Source organism: Rhipicephalus sanguineus, chromosome 10 (genome assembly GCF_013339695.2).
Source record: "Rhipicephalus sanguineus isolate Rsan-2018 chromosome 10, BIME_Rsan_1.4, whole genome shotgun sequence".
Classification (NCBI taxonomy): Eukaryota; Metazoa; Arthropoda; class Arachnida; order Ixodida; family Ixodidae; genus Rhipicephalus; species Rhipicephalus sanguineus.
Genome location: NC_051185.1, coordinates 83597934 through 83616579, shown reverse-complemented (window position 1 = coordinate 83616579; position 18646 = coordinate 83597934). Strand labels below are relative to the sequence as shown.

The window sequence follows — 18646 nt, the reverse complement described above, 5'->3', positions numbered from 1 at the left end:
TAACAGGATTGCTGGGAAAGATCTGGTAAAGCTGGTGCTTGGCACTGCTTCGCTTAATCAGCTTGCTAAGTCGAACGAAGTATATTGCGTTGTCATAAAAAATTAAAATGTGCCTTCCTCAGACGGGAGTGATCGCAGCTTAAGGGACCGCAGCTTAAGGGACAACAAAAAGAGTGAGTGAAGCTTGCCTAATACCTCCCTCCCCTCGATAGAGTATTCTGGGACTTGGCGCTGTTGTAGTGTTTGGTCGACGCTCGCGCGATAACCTTGAAATCGCGCTCGACTGTACATGCTGTCCAACGAGTGAAAAGGACGTCTGTTGAGCGAAAAACTCGCAGGACTATCACGTATTTGCCTAAGACGACTCGAAGGCGAATACCGTCATCACCACTATCATCACCGAAGCTGGAGAGGTCACGAGAGGTTTTGTATAGAGCAAGCCATCAGGAGCAAGCCAACTGGCTGCCACCAGGAGGCGTGGTGCCCATCATCAGCACTCGGCAGTCTCTAGGCATCTTGCGATGCCGCCTTGCTATAAAAGCAGACTACCAGCCACCTGTTCTTTCACTTGGCAGTGGTGACTACGCTGCTCGGAGCTCAACTAAAGATCGCGGCTTGTTTTTGCTACAAGTGGAGATTGTACACCTACATTTTCTATTTATCTGTCATTGACACCACTGCCAAGTTTGGAGTTTGTGATTGCAAGCCTTATGTGCGCACCTGTTGCTGCATGGTAGGATTGCCGATATGGCTAAGGAACTAACGACGCTGAAAAAAGAGGTGAGGGTTGAACTGATTAAAGAAATTAGACAGGAATTCAAATCTTTCGAAGACTCATTGGAACGTGACCTCAGAAATGAGATACAGGAATTGCGCAATGAGCAAGGCCACATGAGCATGAGCACTGACTTTTCTCATGAGTCAGTCGAAGACACGAAACAGAAGCTGGATTCTGAACTCTCGAAGAATACTAGTCTGGCAAAGGAAAATGACGAACTACGCGCGAAATGTGCTGCACTGGGAAAGAAAGCAGCAGAACTTGAAAGGCGGCTCACAAATTCGGAGCAGTACTCACGAAATGCTAATCTGGAAATCGAGGGTGTTGTGAAGAAAGAAAATGAGGACCTTGCTACTATTTTGTCTGAAATAGGCAATGCAATCCATGAGCCTATCAGTTCATCTGACGTTGAGTGTTGCCATCGTGTTCCAACTCGCAATCCAGAGAAAACTAACATTGTTGTTCAGTCTAAATCCAGAGCTAAACGCGACGCTGCTCTGAAAAAAAAATAAAACAAGAATAACGAACAGAGACTTGGGGTTAGAATCCACGTGCCTAGTTTACGTGAACAAACATCTGTGCCCAGCGCTAATGAGGCTGCTTGGCATGGCAGTGAAAAGGAAATGTGAACATAAATGGAAATCTGTGTGGACCAATAACGGGAAAATCAATGCAATGGAAAACAATAGTTCTGATGATGTGCAAATATCGGAGGAACATGACCTTGCTAGGATTACGTCTGTTGTTTCGGACGCCACTGGAAACGCTCGCTAGGAACCGTCATGGAACATCACGACTTCATCTTACCGCATCGTTAACAGTTGCAGCAAAACTCCAGTAGCTCCGTTCTGCACTTGAATGCTCGATCAGTAACCAGTAAATAAGAATCTATTAGCATTTTTAAAAATATTCTCCTTCAAGTTCTATATAGCGATGCTAACAGAAACGTGATATAATGACAGCAGCACTCGGCTGTACCTTGATGGTTATGCTGATTACGTTTTAAATCGAGCTGATAGACGAGTAGGGGCCGTCGCAATCTATGTCGCATCAGGACGAAAATGCGAACAAGTAGGAGAATTTTGTAAAACAACATGCGAATATAAAAGTTTAACACTTAAACATTTGTCTGATAAAATTTCGGTCGTTTATTGCCCACCAAACGGAAATATTTTTGCCTTTATGGATTTATTTGATAATTTACTGCAATATGTTGCTGCTAACGAATTCAGGTTGTAGGCAGGGGAGACACTAACAAATTTTCTTGAAAATAGTGCTGTCACAATAGATTTTACTAATAGACTTAGCTCTGTTGGTTTTGTAAACCTAATTAGTACACCAACTCGTGTAACGATCTCTTCGTCTACATGTCTTGACATTCTTATTACGAATATTGACACTTTAGTAGAGCATACTGGAACAGTGACGTCAGACATCAGTGATCATTGTCCTGTGTTTATGACATATGGTACGAATGTTAAAAAAATCGTTCTAAGTCATATATGTTCGCTACACAAGACTTAAATGATAGAAACATGAGTCTTTTCAAACGTGGCGTTTCTAATTATGACTAGTCTTTCTTATACGAAATAAGTGAAGTAAATGTCGCGTACTCCAGGTTTCTTTCTGCGTTTATACAAATTTACAAAGCACATTTCCCATTCAGAAAGATCAGGCAGACAAGATAAGAAAACCCTGGATTACGCTGGAACTTTTTAAAATGATAAAACACAAGGATAAACTTTACCATATATTTCTTGCTACACGCTTGCCTGAGGCTCTGACAATGTTTAAACGGTATAGGAATAAACTAAATGTGAAAGACGTGCCAAGAATGCTTATCATGAGCGTCTGTTTGCAGACGCCGCGGGTAAACATTCTGATACCCTGTGGAATATTATCAATAAAGTTCTTGGACGCAAAAAGCGTGCGGCCTCACCGGACAAGGTAATCCACAATAAAACCAAAATCTCTGGTTTGCCGCTCGTTAATCATTTCAACGAGTACTTTGCAAGCGTAACCGTGCCACAGCAAACAGAGCAAGCTCCGCCAGATATGTCGTCGTTTCTTTCCATTTCAAACAGTTTATTTTTAAATTCCACAAGTGAACATGAGGTATTTAGCACTTTTATGAACCTTAAGAAGAGTAAAGCTCTTGATATTGATGATATACTAACAAAGCCTATAAAGTATGCTTTAGAATACACTACTCCAGCTTTTAACACGCATCTTTAATCTAGCTTTACATCATGGGATATTCCCAGAAAAAAAAATGAAAATGAGTAGGATAACTGTACTTTTTAAAGGAAGCGACAGACGGCGTGTGAAATTACCAACCAATTTCAATAACTTCTTTTCCAAAGGATTAGAAAAAATAATTTTTTTCTCCCGTATCAAATTTTTTCGACAGACAAAACATTCTCTCTGGTGCTCAGCTCGACTTTCGAAAAGGCAGGTCAACGGAAACTGCTTTGCTTACTCTCAAGGAACACGTACTAAAAAATGTCGAATAAAATCTCATTTTGTCACTTTGCATTGATTTTAGCAAGGCATTCGACTGCATAAATCACAAAATTTTGCTGTGTAAATTATCGCAGAATGGCCTTAGAGGTATTCCATTAACATTATTCGAGTCTCACCTAACTGATCGCAAACAATCAGTTTGTATAAAAGACGAGAAACCATGTTTCCTTCCAATACTAAATGGCGTGCCGCAAGGTATTAGGTCCTCTGCTTTTTAACCTCTACGTTAACGACATTACTAACATTGATACAGCTGTTCAATTTATCATATTCGTCGATGATACTACTCTTCTTATTTCTGGTCCGGATTCACAGAAATGAATGGAACAATGCAGTGATCTACTTATTGAGCTACCTGAATGGTCACTCGCTAACTGCCTAAAAATAAATCATACGAAAACTAAAGTAATGTTATTTCGCGCATAAAACAAATCTTTTACTAGCAATCAAAGTGTAATGTTTGCTGGTAAAGAATGGCAAATTGTTAATGAGCATAAATTACTAGGCGTTACTTTTCGCACCATATTTGGGATACACACGTTGAAAATATTTGCAAAAAACTGTCTGCTATCACAGGTGTTTTGTCTACATGTCGGTATCTTCTACCGCCGAAAGCAACACTTACCATTTATTACGCCTTATTTTCTTCCCATTTAAATTATTGTAGCTGAGTGTGGGTGACTACTGGAAATACGAGTATTATGAGAATATTTTCTTTGCAAAAAAAAAAAAAGACGATACGGCACGTTGACAATATGGGTTTTCTGGAGACAACACGGCCAGCTTTTCTAAAACGTAAATTAATTAAAATAGAATATTTTTACACTTTTCGCCTGCTTATTTTTTTTTACTTCTCAAATACTGCCTTCAAAAATTTCATTCTGTCTACTGCATCTTTGACACCTAGAGCCATTTCCGCCATGACAAGAAATAGTGATGTGGTATGTTCCATGGTTTCGTAGTAAATATAGCCTACACTCATTACAGTATAATCTGCCACACATTTTAAATAAATATCAAGGTGTAAAGTGTTGCTCACCGAAGGAACTTTGTATGCAATTTGTAAACATGTGGTGATTGAGCGTTTCTTTTTCATTTTTAGTGTTCGTTTATGACAGCCACTCGTGTATGATTTCTTGTAACCCTTGCATATATGTCTTCCTTATGTATCGCATGTTTTCATTATTCTTTATATTACTCATATCTTGTTTTGTGCATTTATGTAAATATTTAAATTATTTTGAGTTTCTAACAATGTCACTTATTTTTCAGGCAACCGCCACGTATGCCTTGTAACGGGCCATCGGCCCAGTCAAGATATTTTTCAAACAGCTTTTAGCCAATAGTATCCCCCAGAATGTTTGTATTTCCGGAAATAAATCTGTATTGTATTGTAAGCCGCCTTTTAAAGGTCAGCGTCTTCGTTGATGCTGTGGCTAATAATGAACATGATAGGCCATAGCTCAGCCCCTTGCATAATGGGTTGGTATCTTTCAACCACCTACTAAATGTAAGCACACGGACCTCTAGCATTTCGCCTCCATCGAAATGTGGCCACCGCGGCCGGGATTCGATCCCGCGACCTTCGGGTCAGCAGTTGAACGCCGTATAACGACTAGACCATCGTGGCGGGTTGACTTTTATATACACTGTACTTAACTGCTCGCATAAAGTGTTTCAGGTTACGGTATTTTCATATTTTCTTTCGACGAGAACACTGACGCGACTGAAAACTTTCGCAAATGTATTGTAGTTGGACAAAACGCCACAAGATGTCGCTATCAGCTCTGCCACCCTGCCACCGTCAACGGCTACGGTAACCCGTAAAAACATAAACGGTAAGAAGTCTAAGGACAAGCTAAAATTCCCTAATCTCTAAGCACTCGTCTCTAAGCACCGCCTGCCAACGCATTTTGCGAGCGCGCTTCAGGAATAGACCATTGGCGGTGTAGTGCGCTTGTACAACCGCTGTCAGTAGATGCACGGCTACGGTGTTATCAGTTAATGTTCTTGCCGACAGCGTGCTCATTCTTACCTGGCGCGGCCCTCAGGGTTGCTATCCTTTTGTGCGGCTCTTGACATGCCTGGCCATCTCGGGGTCCTTCTTTCCGTGCTTAGATCCGTGGTCGGCGCCGGCGGAGTTGAGCTTGGAATCGGTTTGGTCGGCCTTGGCGAGTGGACTCATCTGGGGCACATCCACGGGAAACTCAGCGTCGGCCACTGCGAGGGTCGGATGGTCAGGTTAAGTGTGCAGATACGGCTTCGTTTCACTTGAATTGTTGTGCGCCTAAGAAGGTCAATAACTCATTACAAAAACTTACAGTATTCCTCATGCGTTCGCCTAAGACGACTCGAAGGCGAAAACTATCTTTTTTTCTTAGTCGATGTAATGATCCTCCCCCGCCCACCGTCGGAAGCTTTCTGCCCCTAATGTGGTTTTGCACTTGCTCCAGGATCGGAGGCATTGCAATCTTTCGGCACCCCACCTGGTTTTGGCCAGCCACCGTGATCGGCGCGCCTTTGACGAAGCGGCGAGCCTGTGTGATACGTCTTCATGTGACGTCATGATGCCGACACAAATCTTGGCGATCTGTGACGGCGTGATGACGTCATATGGTGACGTCATCGCGTGATGATTTGTTGCGTCACTTATGTTGACGCCGACGCCGCAGTCTATTTTCGCGTTCTAGGCATCTAAGGCTTTCGCCTCAAAAAATTTCAGGGTTTTTACGTGCCAATGCAGCAATATCATTGTGCGTCCCGCGTTAGCAGGAGACTCCAGATTAATTTTCACCACACGGGGTTAAGGTACACTTAAATAGAAGTAGACGGGCTCTTTTGCATTTCGGCGTCGGACGAAATGTTCCGATGTCCTGGAATCGAACGCGCGTACTCGAGCATAGACATAGGCGTGCGCAAGGTTCACTAAAGAGGGGCTGGGGGGGTATCACCGGGGCGCTCGCCCTCGCCCACCCTCGCAGGACGTGTCCGAAAGAAAGGAAGCTTCGCAATGGATGCGATAATGAAAATTAAGCGATGGCGTGCTTCGTACAACGGCCTGCCTCAGGTCCCCGGCCTTCGGAGGTGAAGGTAAAAATTTCTTGCTTTGCAACGTCTGTGGCCCTCGGAGGTCCGTATCGTCAAAGACCTGCGTGGCCTGAAAATTAAACAATGACGCCACGGGTCTAACTGAGCAAAGGTATGAGGCAGACCCGACACCACCCTTGGATGATTAGCGGGCGCGGCCCATCCCCACTCTGTGCGCACACCTATGAGCATCGAGACCGAACATCGTATCCGCTGAAATTCACTGCGCGGGAGGTTTATATACCAAACGCAAACCGAAGATAAGTTGAAACCGTGCGTGCATTGTTAAAATAATTCCAGTTCCAATCACGACGGGTCCTTCTTATGCACATAAGTCTTGAGAGAGCGCGATTTACTTTTGTATAGCCAGTAAAGACCGTCTTTCCGAGCAACGTAGCGTACTGTGATATCTAAGCACTCATGTTTTATGTCCACAGTGTGCCCTCGGGGACGGAATTGTTGTGTTTTTGCATTACTTTTGCGTTTGTATGGGTGTAGCTTGTAGTTCGAAATATTCTTGAACTGTAGAATAATATCCGTCATTATGTATAGCGACTATTTGGTTTGAAGGGCAAGTCGAATACTACATTACTCGGATTGATATTCAAATATTTTTATTGGTTGCGCACCCATTCGGAGCAGGCAGAATCAGGTCGTTGAAAGTCACCCCCCCCCCCCTTCAGAACTTTTATGCGCATTCTTTGGCGACTACCCTAGCGAACCGTTTAGGTCCCGCGACGCCTTTTACAACCGGCTGTGACAGTGTTTCGGCCTAGCTTGATAGGATGTTCTAGAAGGAATCGTGTAGTAGCAGCACTCCCCCTCCTCCCCCCCCCCCCCAAAAAAAAAAACACAACTAAAAAAACCCCTACGCCCCCGTCGTCTTGACGAGGTTATCACTTCAATAAGAAATAGCGTATTCCAGGCGCAGGCGTGTTCCTTCAATACCAAACAAGGCTACGTGAAATTTATGAGACGGAGTAGCGCCGTAAGCGCGCCGAGCAACTACGGAAATGTCGACGTCACAAGAAGGAATGAACAATGACGGGAACTAGAGCACGAAGCAGATAAGAGGAGGTTTGTGGAAGTGGTTTGGAAACGGACATTATCGATTACTTGAGTATGACTGGTATGACTGAGGAAAAAAAAGGACACGAACGAAAGAGAAGACACACCCAGCACGACAATGCTCTGAGTGTGTCTTGGCTTTCGTCCGTGCCTTTCTTGTGGTGCAGTCACACTCAAGTAACTTATTACGAGCTTTCCAAGAATACTGCTCTCATTAAAGGACGTTATCGCGCGACGCCCACTGAAGTTCGCGTCGAGACCATCCAAGAGCGGGACACAGAACGACAGCACGGATACGGAGGCCACAGCGTCGCCAAGACGGGGAAGAGGAGCAACGCAAAGTGGCTTGTGACAAAGTGCTTCATGGTCAGCTTTCATAGATGACAAACTCGGTTCATCTTGCTCCGGGCGTGACACACGGTGGTTTCGAAGGGACGAGAATAACGTTTCGTCGCGTGACCCCGACTTTCTTCGACAAGCGCACGGTGTAAGAAAAATGCTTTGGACAAGCGTTTCCAGAGGAGAAGGTGGGAAACTTCATGGGTTCTGCTTCGTCTAAGACGTTCCTTCGTACCGGTAAGTCCACGCCTATTTCTAAGCAACGACACGCATAACCTAGATAAGTAAGCGAAATAAACTGTCGAGCCGAAGAATTGTTACGCGTTAGTCTGGTACAGCTTTCGAAGGCAGCGGCCTTACGACCTGAAAAGTAGATGTTACAGGCGTGCACCAATAGGTGCGTGCTATAGATTGACGTCGCGAGCCGGACGGCTGGTGAGCCTGCCTTCTGAGAACGTGGTCGAGACCACGAGGGGGACTATTTCTTTAGTCGTGGAGGCAAGGGCCTCTCCTGCCTTCTTAACTGGTACCTCACAGTGTTCTCATAATTTCTGTAGCATTTCTCTTTGCGATGTGTCATACACGGGCGACAGAGACAACCGCGTGTGCCAGAAAGCGTCCCAAAACTTTATCTAGAAAATGTTCTCGAGTGTGAAAAGGACAGCGGCAGCGTTGTGATCTGGTGCTGGCTCGGGTGTTCAAAACCATATGTACCCGAATACATGTAATCCGTACAGCCAAATGAGATAAGATTAGCTGAATGTTTGTCCGCCACGCTAGTACAGTGGTTACGGTGCTCGGCTGCTGACCCGATGACCGTGGGTTCGATCCCGGTCGCATTCCGACGGAATCGAAATACCAGAGGCCCGTGTACTGTGCGATTTCAATGCACGTGAAAGAACACCAGATGGTCGAAATATGAGTCATCTTTGGTGTGCCTCATAACCGTATCGGCGTTTTGGCACGTAGAACCCCTGACAGTATTTGCTGAATGTTTCAATGGCGGGAGGGGTTGGCAACGACACCGCAACTTTGGACGCAGCGCAGGGCCTTCGAGGGTACCGCTCAAACACGGGCGTAGCCAGAAATTATTTTCGGGGCGGACTTTATGTACGTTCATGCGTGCGGTTCTACTTGTGCGTGTATATATACACATGCGAAACTAAAAAATTTGGGAGGGGATAGGGGACTGAACCCTTTGAACCCCCCCCCCCCCCCTTCATGTCTACGCCAATGCCCTCAAAGTTTCTAGAATGCACTGTCACCATGGACACTAACTCTTAACGGCGAAGCTCTTTAACCTAGCCGTAATGTACGGTCTCTCAGAAAACTATCATCATGAATGGGTATGTGCCACAGAAATATAGCTTAATAGAAGTTGTTGGGCTAGTTGGTTACTTGTCATATTGAAGATACTTAGCGCAACTTGGCATTCACTCAGAAACACACTCTCATTCACACACGCTTCCACTCAAGAACACACCCTACACACAGCGCTCTGTGTGGCGCTGCGCAAATGGCATTAAATCCTAAGGCATTATGAAGTTAATGTCATTTTTGGTGCCCGTGTGGCACGGGTATAATTTTAATTGGTCAACCTTGTAATTAGTGCTTGAATTATTGACATGACAATTTTAATTTGTAGGCCGCCCCAAGTAACCTCGGAATCGTACATTTATTTTGCGTTGAAATCAGCCTGGTCACTCTTAAAAAAAAAAAAACCGCGAAACACACCGAATGTGAAACTGGCTAACGCTCGCGCGCCGCTACTCGCGCGCTTCCAAGTGAACTTTGACGAAAACATGGCTGCATTCGTTTGTCGCCGCACCACTGTGTACACTTAAAATGCTTTGCTGGGTGCGTTGTTTCATAGTCTAGAATAGATTTGAGCGCAAAAGGACTAGACACAAGAAGACAAGACGACTAAACGAGTGTCTTGTCTTCTTGTGTCTCGTCCTTTTGCGCTCAAATCTATTCTAGACACCGTATACACCACGGCATCGCCAGCGTGGCGGAACTATTGCGCATGCGCTCTGGAAGTGGCCACGTATATACTCACGGTTTTCGAGCTCGTTGGGGAACTCGTGCCTCCTCGCCCTGTGACCTGAGTGTGACCTCCTGGCAACTGCGAATGACAAAGGAGATCGACGAACACGTTGAGATCACGGTCAGATAATCACCTAACAGCATTCTATGTTGACCTGTTCGTTGCGTGCACGAGTGTGGTGTTCTCGTGCATCAAAGTTTTCAACTTTAGTAGCGCTGTAGTGAATCTTGATTACACTTTAGCTCAGACTCAGCCTAGTGAGACCAACAAACAATGACATAAATAGAAAGGAAATGTGCCCCCCCCCCTTCTCGGCGCCTAAGGGAGGCCAAAAGTCTTCCGCCTGCTTAAACGCAGTCCGATCTGTCCCGTTATTGTTTAATAGCAGGGTTATGACCACGCAGGTTTTTGACGACAATGGCGGCCAAAGAACCCTGATGTTGATTCGTAGAACTCTTTCCTTCCCATCTTTACTCCCGCATAATCAGGGACCAAAGGCAGGCCATTGGGAGAACCACGTGATCGCCTCATTCTCATTTTTTTCATCCATTCTGAAGAATGTTGTCGTTTGGACTCGGTCAACGGAGGGGGAGGGGTATGCTGCGATAAACCCTCTCCCCCTAATGGGGAACCCTGCGCACGCCTATGCACAGGAGCCATGACAAAAGATAGACAGCATTTCAATGCAATGTCCAAAAGCGTTGCAGAACCCTTGTAAGTGTTTGTGTGCTACACTTACACGTGTATAACGGTGCGAAAGAGAGTACTGCAAAGGACGTGGCACTTACGCCTGGGCACGACGACCGTCACGATGAGCAGCATGGCGAGGAACACGAGGAAGAGCGTACCGCACACGATGAGCACGGTGAGGATGCTGTCGGTGTTGAACGCGGACCTGCGCCTTGGGGATTGGATGACGCTGCAAGAGAACAGGGCAGCCTTTAAGGCATCGTCTTCGGCACCTAGACTTTCCTGTTAGTCTGTTACCCTCGGATAAGTCGTTTCACACAGGCCAAGATTGCAAAGCAAGAATTAAAGAGAGGCAGAAAGAGAGCGAGTGAGAGAAAGCGAGTTTTAAGTATAGGCAGTTGTCCAGGGTGCGATTCCCAGCGCCGCCGGGCACCCACCGGCTTTGCTAGTGGGGTGAGAGGTACTCCAGCCTGGCGTTTGATGTTGTTGGTACTTATATCTCGAGGAGGAGGGGGGGGTATACCCTCTCCTTTTATCAACTTCTTTCACTCCCCTTTCCCCTCCCCCAACGACGCCGGGCCGTGCTCCCTCATGGGTTCCAGAAATACGCGTCTTTCTTATCCTCAGTCCACTACTACCAACACATGAGAGGAGAAATAGAACGTGAAGTACGATTCGAACCCCGCCAATGTACACGAAAATTTCGTGCGTTTCGTCAACATTCCACCGAACCTCATAACTTCGTGCCTTCTTACTTGAGCTGATTTTTAGGCACAGACAAGTGTGTCTACTTGGTTCACGAAGCATATAAGGACGTTGACTTCATCCACTTCCATACCGGAGACATACATTGATGCGAACGATTTCTAAACTATACAACATGGCAGCGTCGCTTCCAAGTTTGCCTGCAGCTCCAACGTTGGCTGAATTCAGGTTTTAATAAGACATCTCAGAAGTGGGACTACTATGTGCCTAAGAACCGGATGACCACACGTCACACTTAGGTGACGTATGGTCTTATTCGAGTTTCACCTCATACGGATGGTAGGCGTGGACAGCAGAAGCGTAGTCATAAATTTACATACACATGCAAAAGCTAAAGTTTGAGAGGCAGGGTTCGAACCACCCAGACGCATCCACTATGGCCACGCCAAATGTATACAGATGTTTCCTTCAGTATCTAAGCGTGGTATTTAAGCAAACAAGTCAGGAGGAAGGAAGAGCGACCTCTTCCACGCTCCGGTTTCAGTAAAAATAGGCATTGCTGTTTACCTTGTTTGTGAACACCTAAGTGTCTATAAATGCTGCGAAACACGTTGACGTTTGCATACGCGGTGACGTGATCGTGCAAATTTGTTTTAGATCTCCGAACTTGTCAGATAGATAGATAGATAGATAGATAGATAGATAGATAGATAGATAGATAGATAGATAGATAGATAGATAGATAGATAGATAGATAGATAGATAGATAGATAGATAGATAGATAGATAGATAGATAGATAGATAGATAGATAGCGTATGAAATTGAAAGAGGGAATGAATGAACTTACTATCGTCTAGGGCTTCGTGGCGGCGGCATCCCGTACATGTAGTTGGCGTAGCCCGGATCGTACGTCGTCATGGCTGAAAAATATAGGAGAGTTTTTGGGAAAGCGCTACCTATGGTCCGCCCTTGTCGCTGCCGTGCAAGCAACGTGACAAGTGTGGTCGCCACTATAGCTTTTCTCGTTAGTGGACATATCTGAAAATTGCAGCTACCAGACCTGTGCGGCAGAAGAACGTCGGCATACTGTACAAGGCTACGTTCAGACTGGGTCGACTGGCGTAGGGGTACTAAGGGTGCCCTCCGCCTTCCCAATGGAGAACTCTGCTCACGCCTATGGGTTCAATCGATATTCATTCTATGACTTCTCCCCACTTGAAGACCCCAGCTTCCCCTGGATTTCTGGCTTGTTTTAATAACTGATAGGTTAACAAAACTGCGGCCTGAGTAACCACTAAGGCAACGTAAGCAATCATGGCCGTAAGAAACGAATGAACGCAGGACGCCATCGACGGCTCTAAATAATTTGATTTAAACGCTAACGAAAAATTTACAATTTCGGGATACTTGAAACTATCGCGTTAAGAACCAGGGGCGTAGCCAGGGGGGGTTCAACCCCCCTCCTCCCGAAAATTTTGAGTTTTGCTTGCGTATATATACACGCTCACATACAAACGCACGCGCGAACATACATAAAGCGTGATTGAACCCCCCCCCCCCCCCTCCCCGAAAAAAACTTCTAGCTACGCCCCTGTTAAGAACGTCACATGACAGGCGGACAGCTGCATGCCGTTGGTGACCAAAAAGTACCAGGAAACGTTACAGATACTGTAAGTCTCGGAAATACGCTCAGGCCACTGGGGCTCGCGTTGCTCGGTACGGTGTTTGTCGTCTATCTTGTGTGATTTCCCTTTAACACTGCGATTTTGGTACTTTCAAGTCATTAAGGTTCCGGGCGTTATAAGCGTGATACAGCGTTCTTGTCACGGAATGTCACGCATTGCGTTAAGAAAATAAAACAAAAACCTACGCACACGCATTTCGGCTGGGGGGAAAAGCCGGCATGATAAATGGCGATTTTTCGTTTGGGGACAGAAGCGCTAGTGGGCACAATACCTTGACGAGCGTAAACAAGTCCGGGCGTATTTCTATATCCTAAAAATCGCAATAACGGAACTTCCGGTTGCCGTCACATACGGGAGAGTCCAGTGAACTCACCGGGAACGCCGCGCATGACGTCATAATGCCGCGAAAATTTGAATAAATAAAGAGAGGTTCTGCCTGGCGTTGCACAACTATCGCTATTTTGCCAGTGTCAGCTAGTGCCCACGGATAAAACAACGCAAGATGGAACAAGGATAAGTACAAACATATGACTTGTCCATGTTCCCTTTTGCGCTGCTTTCCCTATGGATACGTGCCAACTGGCTCGCATTCAGACGCTATTAAGTCAGCTAGTGGTTGGCTCATGTCAACTGGTAACCTAAACCTTGCCGCTCGGTGCTTCTCACTATTTTACCAGAATCACTACTGCCAGAACAAGACTCAACAGCGACGTGCCACTCTACCAGTGGCTTCATGCGCGACGTTTCTATTCGGGTCACGTGACTCTCCTGCGTGTGACGACAACCAACATTTCCACGATGCGCTTGCCACTGATCTCCACTAGCTCGCCTGTAAAGTACAGTAGCACGCATATGCACACTCACGTGACATCACGGCGTTGGAGGGCGAAGGCATGACCGGTTGGCCGTACGCATCGGTGGCGTACGGCTGTGGTCCGTACATGGCGGCCGGAGACGCCGCGTACGACGGGTCCACGTACTGCCCCGCGGCTGGCGGCGCCGCGTAGGTGCCGCCGGGCGAGTAGATGCCCTGCGCGTACGGCACCTGCTGGCCGTACGCATCCTGCTGGCCGTACTGCATTGGCACCGCCTGCGGAAAGAATGCTCGAGGCTTAGCGTAGCTACGCAGCCGTCAAGTTCATACTTCTCACGGGGGAGCGTTTTTGACGCGATTGTTTGCTTAGCTGGCTGCCCATCGTGTTGCTGCATGTAGCATACTGTCTTCCAACCCGTCAGAAATGGAAGGCGTTCAGTTCACTTGCAAGTGTTGCATACGAACATATATATAATGTCAAATAATTTCTTTCTGTACAGACGACACGTACAAATAGCAAATAAAGATGTAATAAAAAACTATTGTGATATCGGCAGGAAACGGTGTGGGTTGGATGGAATACGCCTGCATGTGCCGCGGTGCATACGCTGGTATACATTGGCACCTTCTTTGTTGCTCGCCTTCTCGAACTATGTAAACTTTTATTTGTAGTAAGCATACATATTGTCACGTAGCCTCAGAGGTCCAGGCGCAGTTTATTGGTTGTAGAGCAGCAGGACTCTTGCCAAACACTCTTAAAAAAATGGAGTGACCCTCTCTCATTTAAGGGAGAAACGGCGATGTCCCCAATGTTCGTCTTCAAATGGAGAAACCGTTCCTCCCTTTTCAATGGAGAAACCGTCAAAATCAAGATGGCTGACGCCAAGCCAGCGAAGCGAGCAATAGATTTAGGCCTAGCGAGTGCATCGATTCTCGACTGATAAAGAGTATGCGGCACTGGCAATCACAAAAAACGGTCGCGCTGAGCTTAATATCGAACGATATGACAATAAAATCAAGGAGACAAACCTGTAGTGATGGAAACCTCGCGAAACGGAACGACGGAACTCGTACGTTTCGCTCGGCCAGCGAGACGGCGTTCACTTTAAAAGAGACGGATACTGCAAAGGGGCTCTCACCCGGAGACTGTACGTTAGGCTTGCTGTCTTTATTTGTCGAAGCGTCACACGGTGTAGCGACGCGTTTGTGCCTCCAAAATGTACATTCTGTAGCATCAAAATAATCCCGGCGCAGCAGAGCATAGTTTTGATAGATAGATGTTCAACTTCATATAAGTAGGTGGAGCTGTGAGAGCGCCGCGGCTAGAGTCACTGGCTAGCCGCGGCCGTGAAGTAGGTGCGCCATCTAGAGGGATTAAACAATACTAAAGAAAAGTTGTATCTGTCAGAGGCGGCTTACGTTGATACTGCACACGGCACTTCGGGAAGGTAGGCCCATTCATGGATTACTCAAGGACACCGGAAAGTTGATACAGCTTTTATTAATACGCACACGTTCACTAGGCAGATACATAGTACACACAATGAATTCAATACATACACAATTCATTCGCATGTATAAAACCATTCACTACAGACGCATACGTACAGACGCTTACACATACCCCTCTATGAAGCGCTGGCCCTCATATAGTCACTGAATTACAGTGGACCGTGATGGCACAAAGGTGCGTCATTTTTATTCAACTCTTTACGATTCCATGGCTGCGTCACAATATACGCCGACATTATTAAATAGTAGCTATGGCTTAGCCAAGCGCACCAGTTAATCTAAAGCCGCATAATAATGAACGATATAATTACAGAGTTGAATAAGTTAGTGCGAAAACGACCACATTGAGAGCCGTTCATACCATTCCGATGACATTTCGAAGTAGCGCCATCTTCCGACAGCGACCACAGATGAAATTTCTCTCTCTGATCTCTGATTTCTTTATTTTCAATAGTTACTGTGGGAGGGCGCAAGATCAGCAACATGCCGTTCAGACTCCGTCGCCTTCGTCGCGTCGACTTCGTTGAGTGGTTTGGCGTTGACATCGGTTCACATTCTATTTATGCGTTGGCCACAAGTATGACGATGGGCCATGGATTCGTTCAACTGCTAGCCCTTCAGTGACAATGCTTCTGATGCGGTACGGCCGTCTCATTTGTGTATACGTACATTACAACGCGGGTCGTGCGAAGAAACAAGACAAGATGGCCTCACACCAGACGGTGGTCTTTCGAGAGCGATGTCAGTGGCTCTTGGCGCCACGGCAGCTCGATTACTTGAGTAGAGAAACTGGCGCTACACCGCGCGAATTATGGAAAAGAACGCTACCCACACTACGTGTTCTGTAATATTTCAGTACGCTGTACCTACATGCTGCTCTGCCACTGTTACATCACAGTATTCGCCTGGCGTGTGAAATTGCGGTCATTGTGCGACAACTGTGTAGTTGTCGTTGTGTCGGTGGTTAGTCTTGCGTTGGATTTGGAATACTCTTTTCACAAAGGTGAGTGAGAGTGTTAGTGATTACCTACTGTGCATAGCTGTCATTAGAAGCGCATTTTGTGTTGAGTTTCGCACGCCAAAGCAAAATCCTGAGAACGAAAGATACATACTGCACGCGTGCATAAGTCCGTCCTAATTCTCAGTGATGGCATGCGTATTCCAAAGCGCATGTGATTGAGAATTTTGGCTTAATTGACAGAAGTCATTGACTTATTTTTCAGATATGTGCAATTATGATGCAGGTTAACGTTAAAATGCGGCCGCGGCGCCCACATTTCAGTGGGGGCGAAAGGCAAAGAAAACCCATGTGCTTATGTTCGGGTGCACGTTAAAGAACCCCAGTTGATTGAAATTATTCCGTAGTCACACACTACGGCGTGCCTCATAATCATACGGTGGTTTCGACACGTCAAACTCCAGGAATTATACATTATCGTACTTTCACGCATGCGCTGTGCAGTGGTATCACGTTTGCTAAAATGTTGTAAAAATTAACTTTCATGCTTCTTTATATTGCTTGTTGTATTGATAAGTGCGGTGTAAAACTAAAAACGCGTGCTCTTGCCAAGTATGTTAACGCCGAAAAAAATTGAATTATTGGTGTACAGTCTAAGGTGTTCATTAAAACAAGACTGTTTTGCGAAGCGGCACTTACTGTATTTATGACAAGCATATCGTGCGCAAACGTATACAAACAACACGAGACTACACGAAAGTATGCGGCGCATCGCGCACACGCCGAGTATATAAAAAAAGGAAAAAAAAAAAACGCCACACACGTTACTCAATACATAGAACAAAAACAATGAACGTCACTCGTGTGTTGCTCGCATCAATCCTAGGTACAAGTAATTGCACACGACTGGCCGAGATCGGTAGCACTGGACAATCTGGTCTGAGACTGCCGAGCGAGCGCGAAAAAGCGTCCGCTCTCCGCAGCACGGAATCGCGATGTAACTCGGCGTGCGCATGCGCGCGCGCGCAAGTCACGTGGTTGAGGAGAAACGTTTCTCCCTTGGCGCTTGCCGCAAGAGGGCGCGACGAGTAAATCCTCCGCAAAGGAGAAAGTCGCTGCTCCGAAGGAGGAACGGAGCCCGTTGCTCCATTCTCGCTCCCTTTTTTTTTTAGAGTGAATGCGTCGGTTGGGCTCGCTTTCTAGAGGGATTGTGTGCGCACTCCTTTCTTTCGTGGCCTCTGCCTCTGCCAATGCATTTCACTCATTACTACAAGTGGCAATATAGAGGGGTCTGACCTTTCTATAGGGGGGTCTATAGGAGGGGATTAACTCCGGTCAGGCTGCGCATATGTGCCGATAGTCTCATGGTCCTCGTATGGCGTGAGTACCGCGGTTTATCGAGAATGGTCAACTAGCACCACTAGTGCCAGAAGCAGCCCTGCAGGCTGTTTCATGGCAAGACCCTTTAAATATCGCGATCAAAGACAGAAGTTGGGATTAAGACTATTATCTTACAACATACGCATGGTTGGTGAGGATCACCTTTCAGGTGCCCCGCCCCTCCCCCCACACACTTTCCCGCATCACGCAAGTGTGTGTAGGAGCACTATCCACGGCATTCCTCTCAATGTGTGCTTCAACTTAAATACGTGTGAAAGGGATGAGTACCACAGCCGTAAACAGCGCTCGCGGAACCCCAGTGCACGCGCTCTGAACACCGTGAAATTTGTCTTTCGATTACAGCGCGGTTAACGTTGTACGCGACGATGTAAGCTATCGGTGAGGTCCAGAATAGGCAGATGTTCACGGGAAGATGGAGGCCTGAAGAGATGAAAAATACTTGGAACACGGAGTGTCCCTAGAGTCAACGTTTCGACAAGCGGACTTGTCTTCTTCAAGGCTGCAAGTGAAGCCCTGAAGAAGATAAGTCCACTTGTCGAAACGCTGGCTCCAGTGACAGCCCGTGTTCGCCAATTGCTCATATCGGTGAAGAGGTACCCTGAGACACTGTGCAAGAAGCGGACGTCGCACAGAAGTGCAAGATCTCGTTGCTTTTCAAGGGAAAGCCAGAAACTTGCGACGGCGCGGCATACGCGTCTCGAAGTTCTAGCAAAAGTAGAAAATTTGCTTTTTGCCGTGGCTATCGGAGGAAAAATGATCACTCACCGTTGGAACGCCGCGAGCTGCCGGCCGGCTCAGCCACTGGACCGCGTGGTGCTGCGCTTCGTCTTCTTCGCCAGCGAGCCCGAGAGCTAGCACAAAAGAAACATGATGATGATGATGATGAAGAGGATAATGTTCCAGGCATGATTGACATCATCGGTCGCCTTCAGGTATACGTTGTCCTTATCGTCAGAATTCCGGTTCGAGGTAGTCGAAGGCGAGAAGGAGGCAATCAGGTTGGAGAAGCAGTCTAGAAGGCGCATCTTGCAAGACAA

The 18646-nt window shown here is 46.5% G+C and overlaps 1 protein-coding gene across 1 annotated transcript; it reads right to left on the bottom strand.

Annotated features, from left to right (window-relative positions):
- Nucleotides 1-5342: 5342 nt before the first annotated feature.
- LOC119407007 (uncharacterized) lies at nt 5343-18420 on the bottom strand. The gene is made up of 6 exons (XM_037673831.2): nt 18375-18420; nt 13789-14014; nt 12087-12159; nt 10631-10761; nt 9855-9920; nt 5343-5521 (listed from the first exon to the last, which is right to left on the bottom strand). The coding sequence occupies exons 2-6, from the start codon at nt 14003-14005 to the stop codon at nt 5358-5360; spliced, it is 651 nt and encodes a 216-aa protein (XP_037529759.1). The 5' UTR covers nt 14006-14014; nt 18375-18420; the 3' UTR covers nt 5343-5357.
- Nucleotides 18421-18646: the final 226 nt, after the last annotated feature.

Coding starts and splice junctions, on each gene's coding strand:
- LOC119407007 (XM_037673831.2), bottom strand. CDS start 14,005: ATGCAGTACGGCCAGCAGGATGCGTACGGCCAGCAGGTGCCGTACGCG. Junction 12,160..13,788: donor CTCCAACGCCGTGATGTCAC/GTGAGTGTGCAT, acceptor TATATTTTTCAG/CCATGACGACGTACGATCCG. Junction 10,762..12,086: donor CCACGAAGCCCTAGACGATA/GTAAGTTCATTC, acceptor GTTCTCTTGCAG/CGTCATCCAATCCCCAAGGC.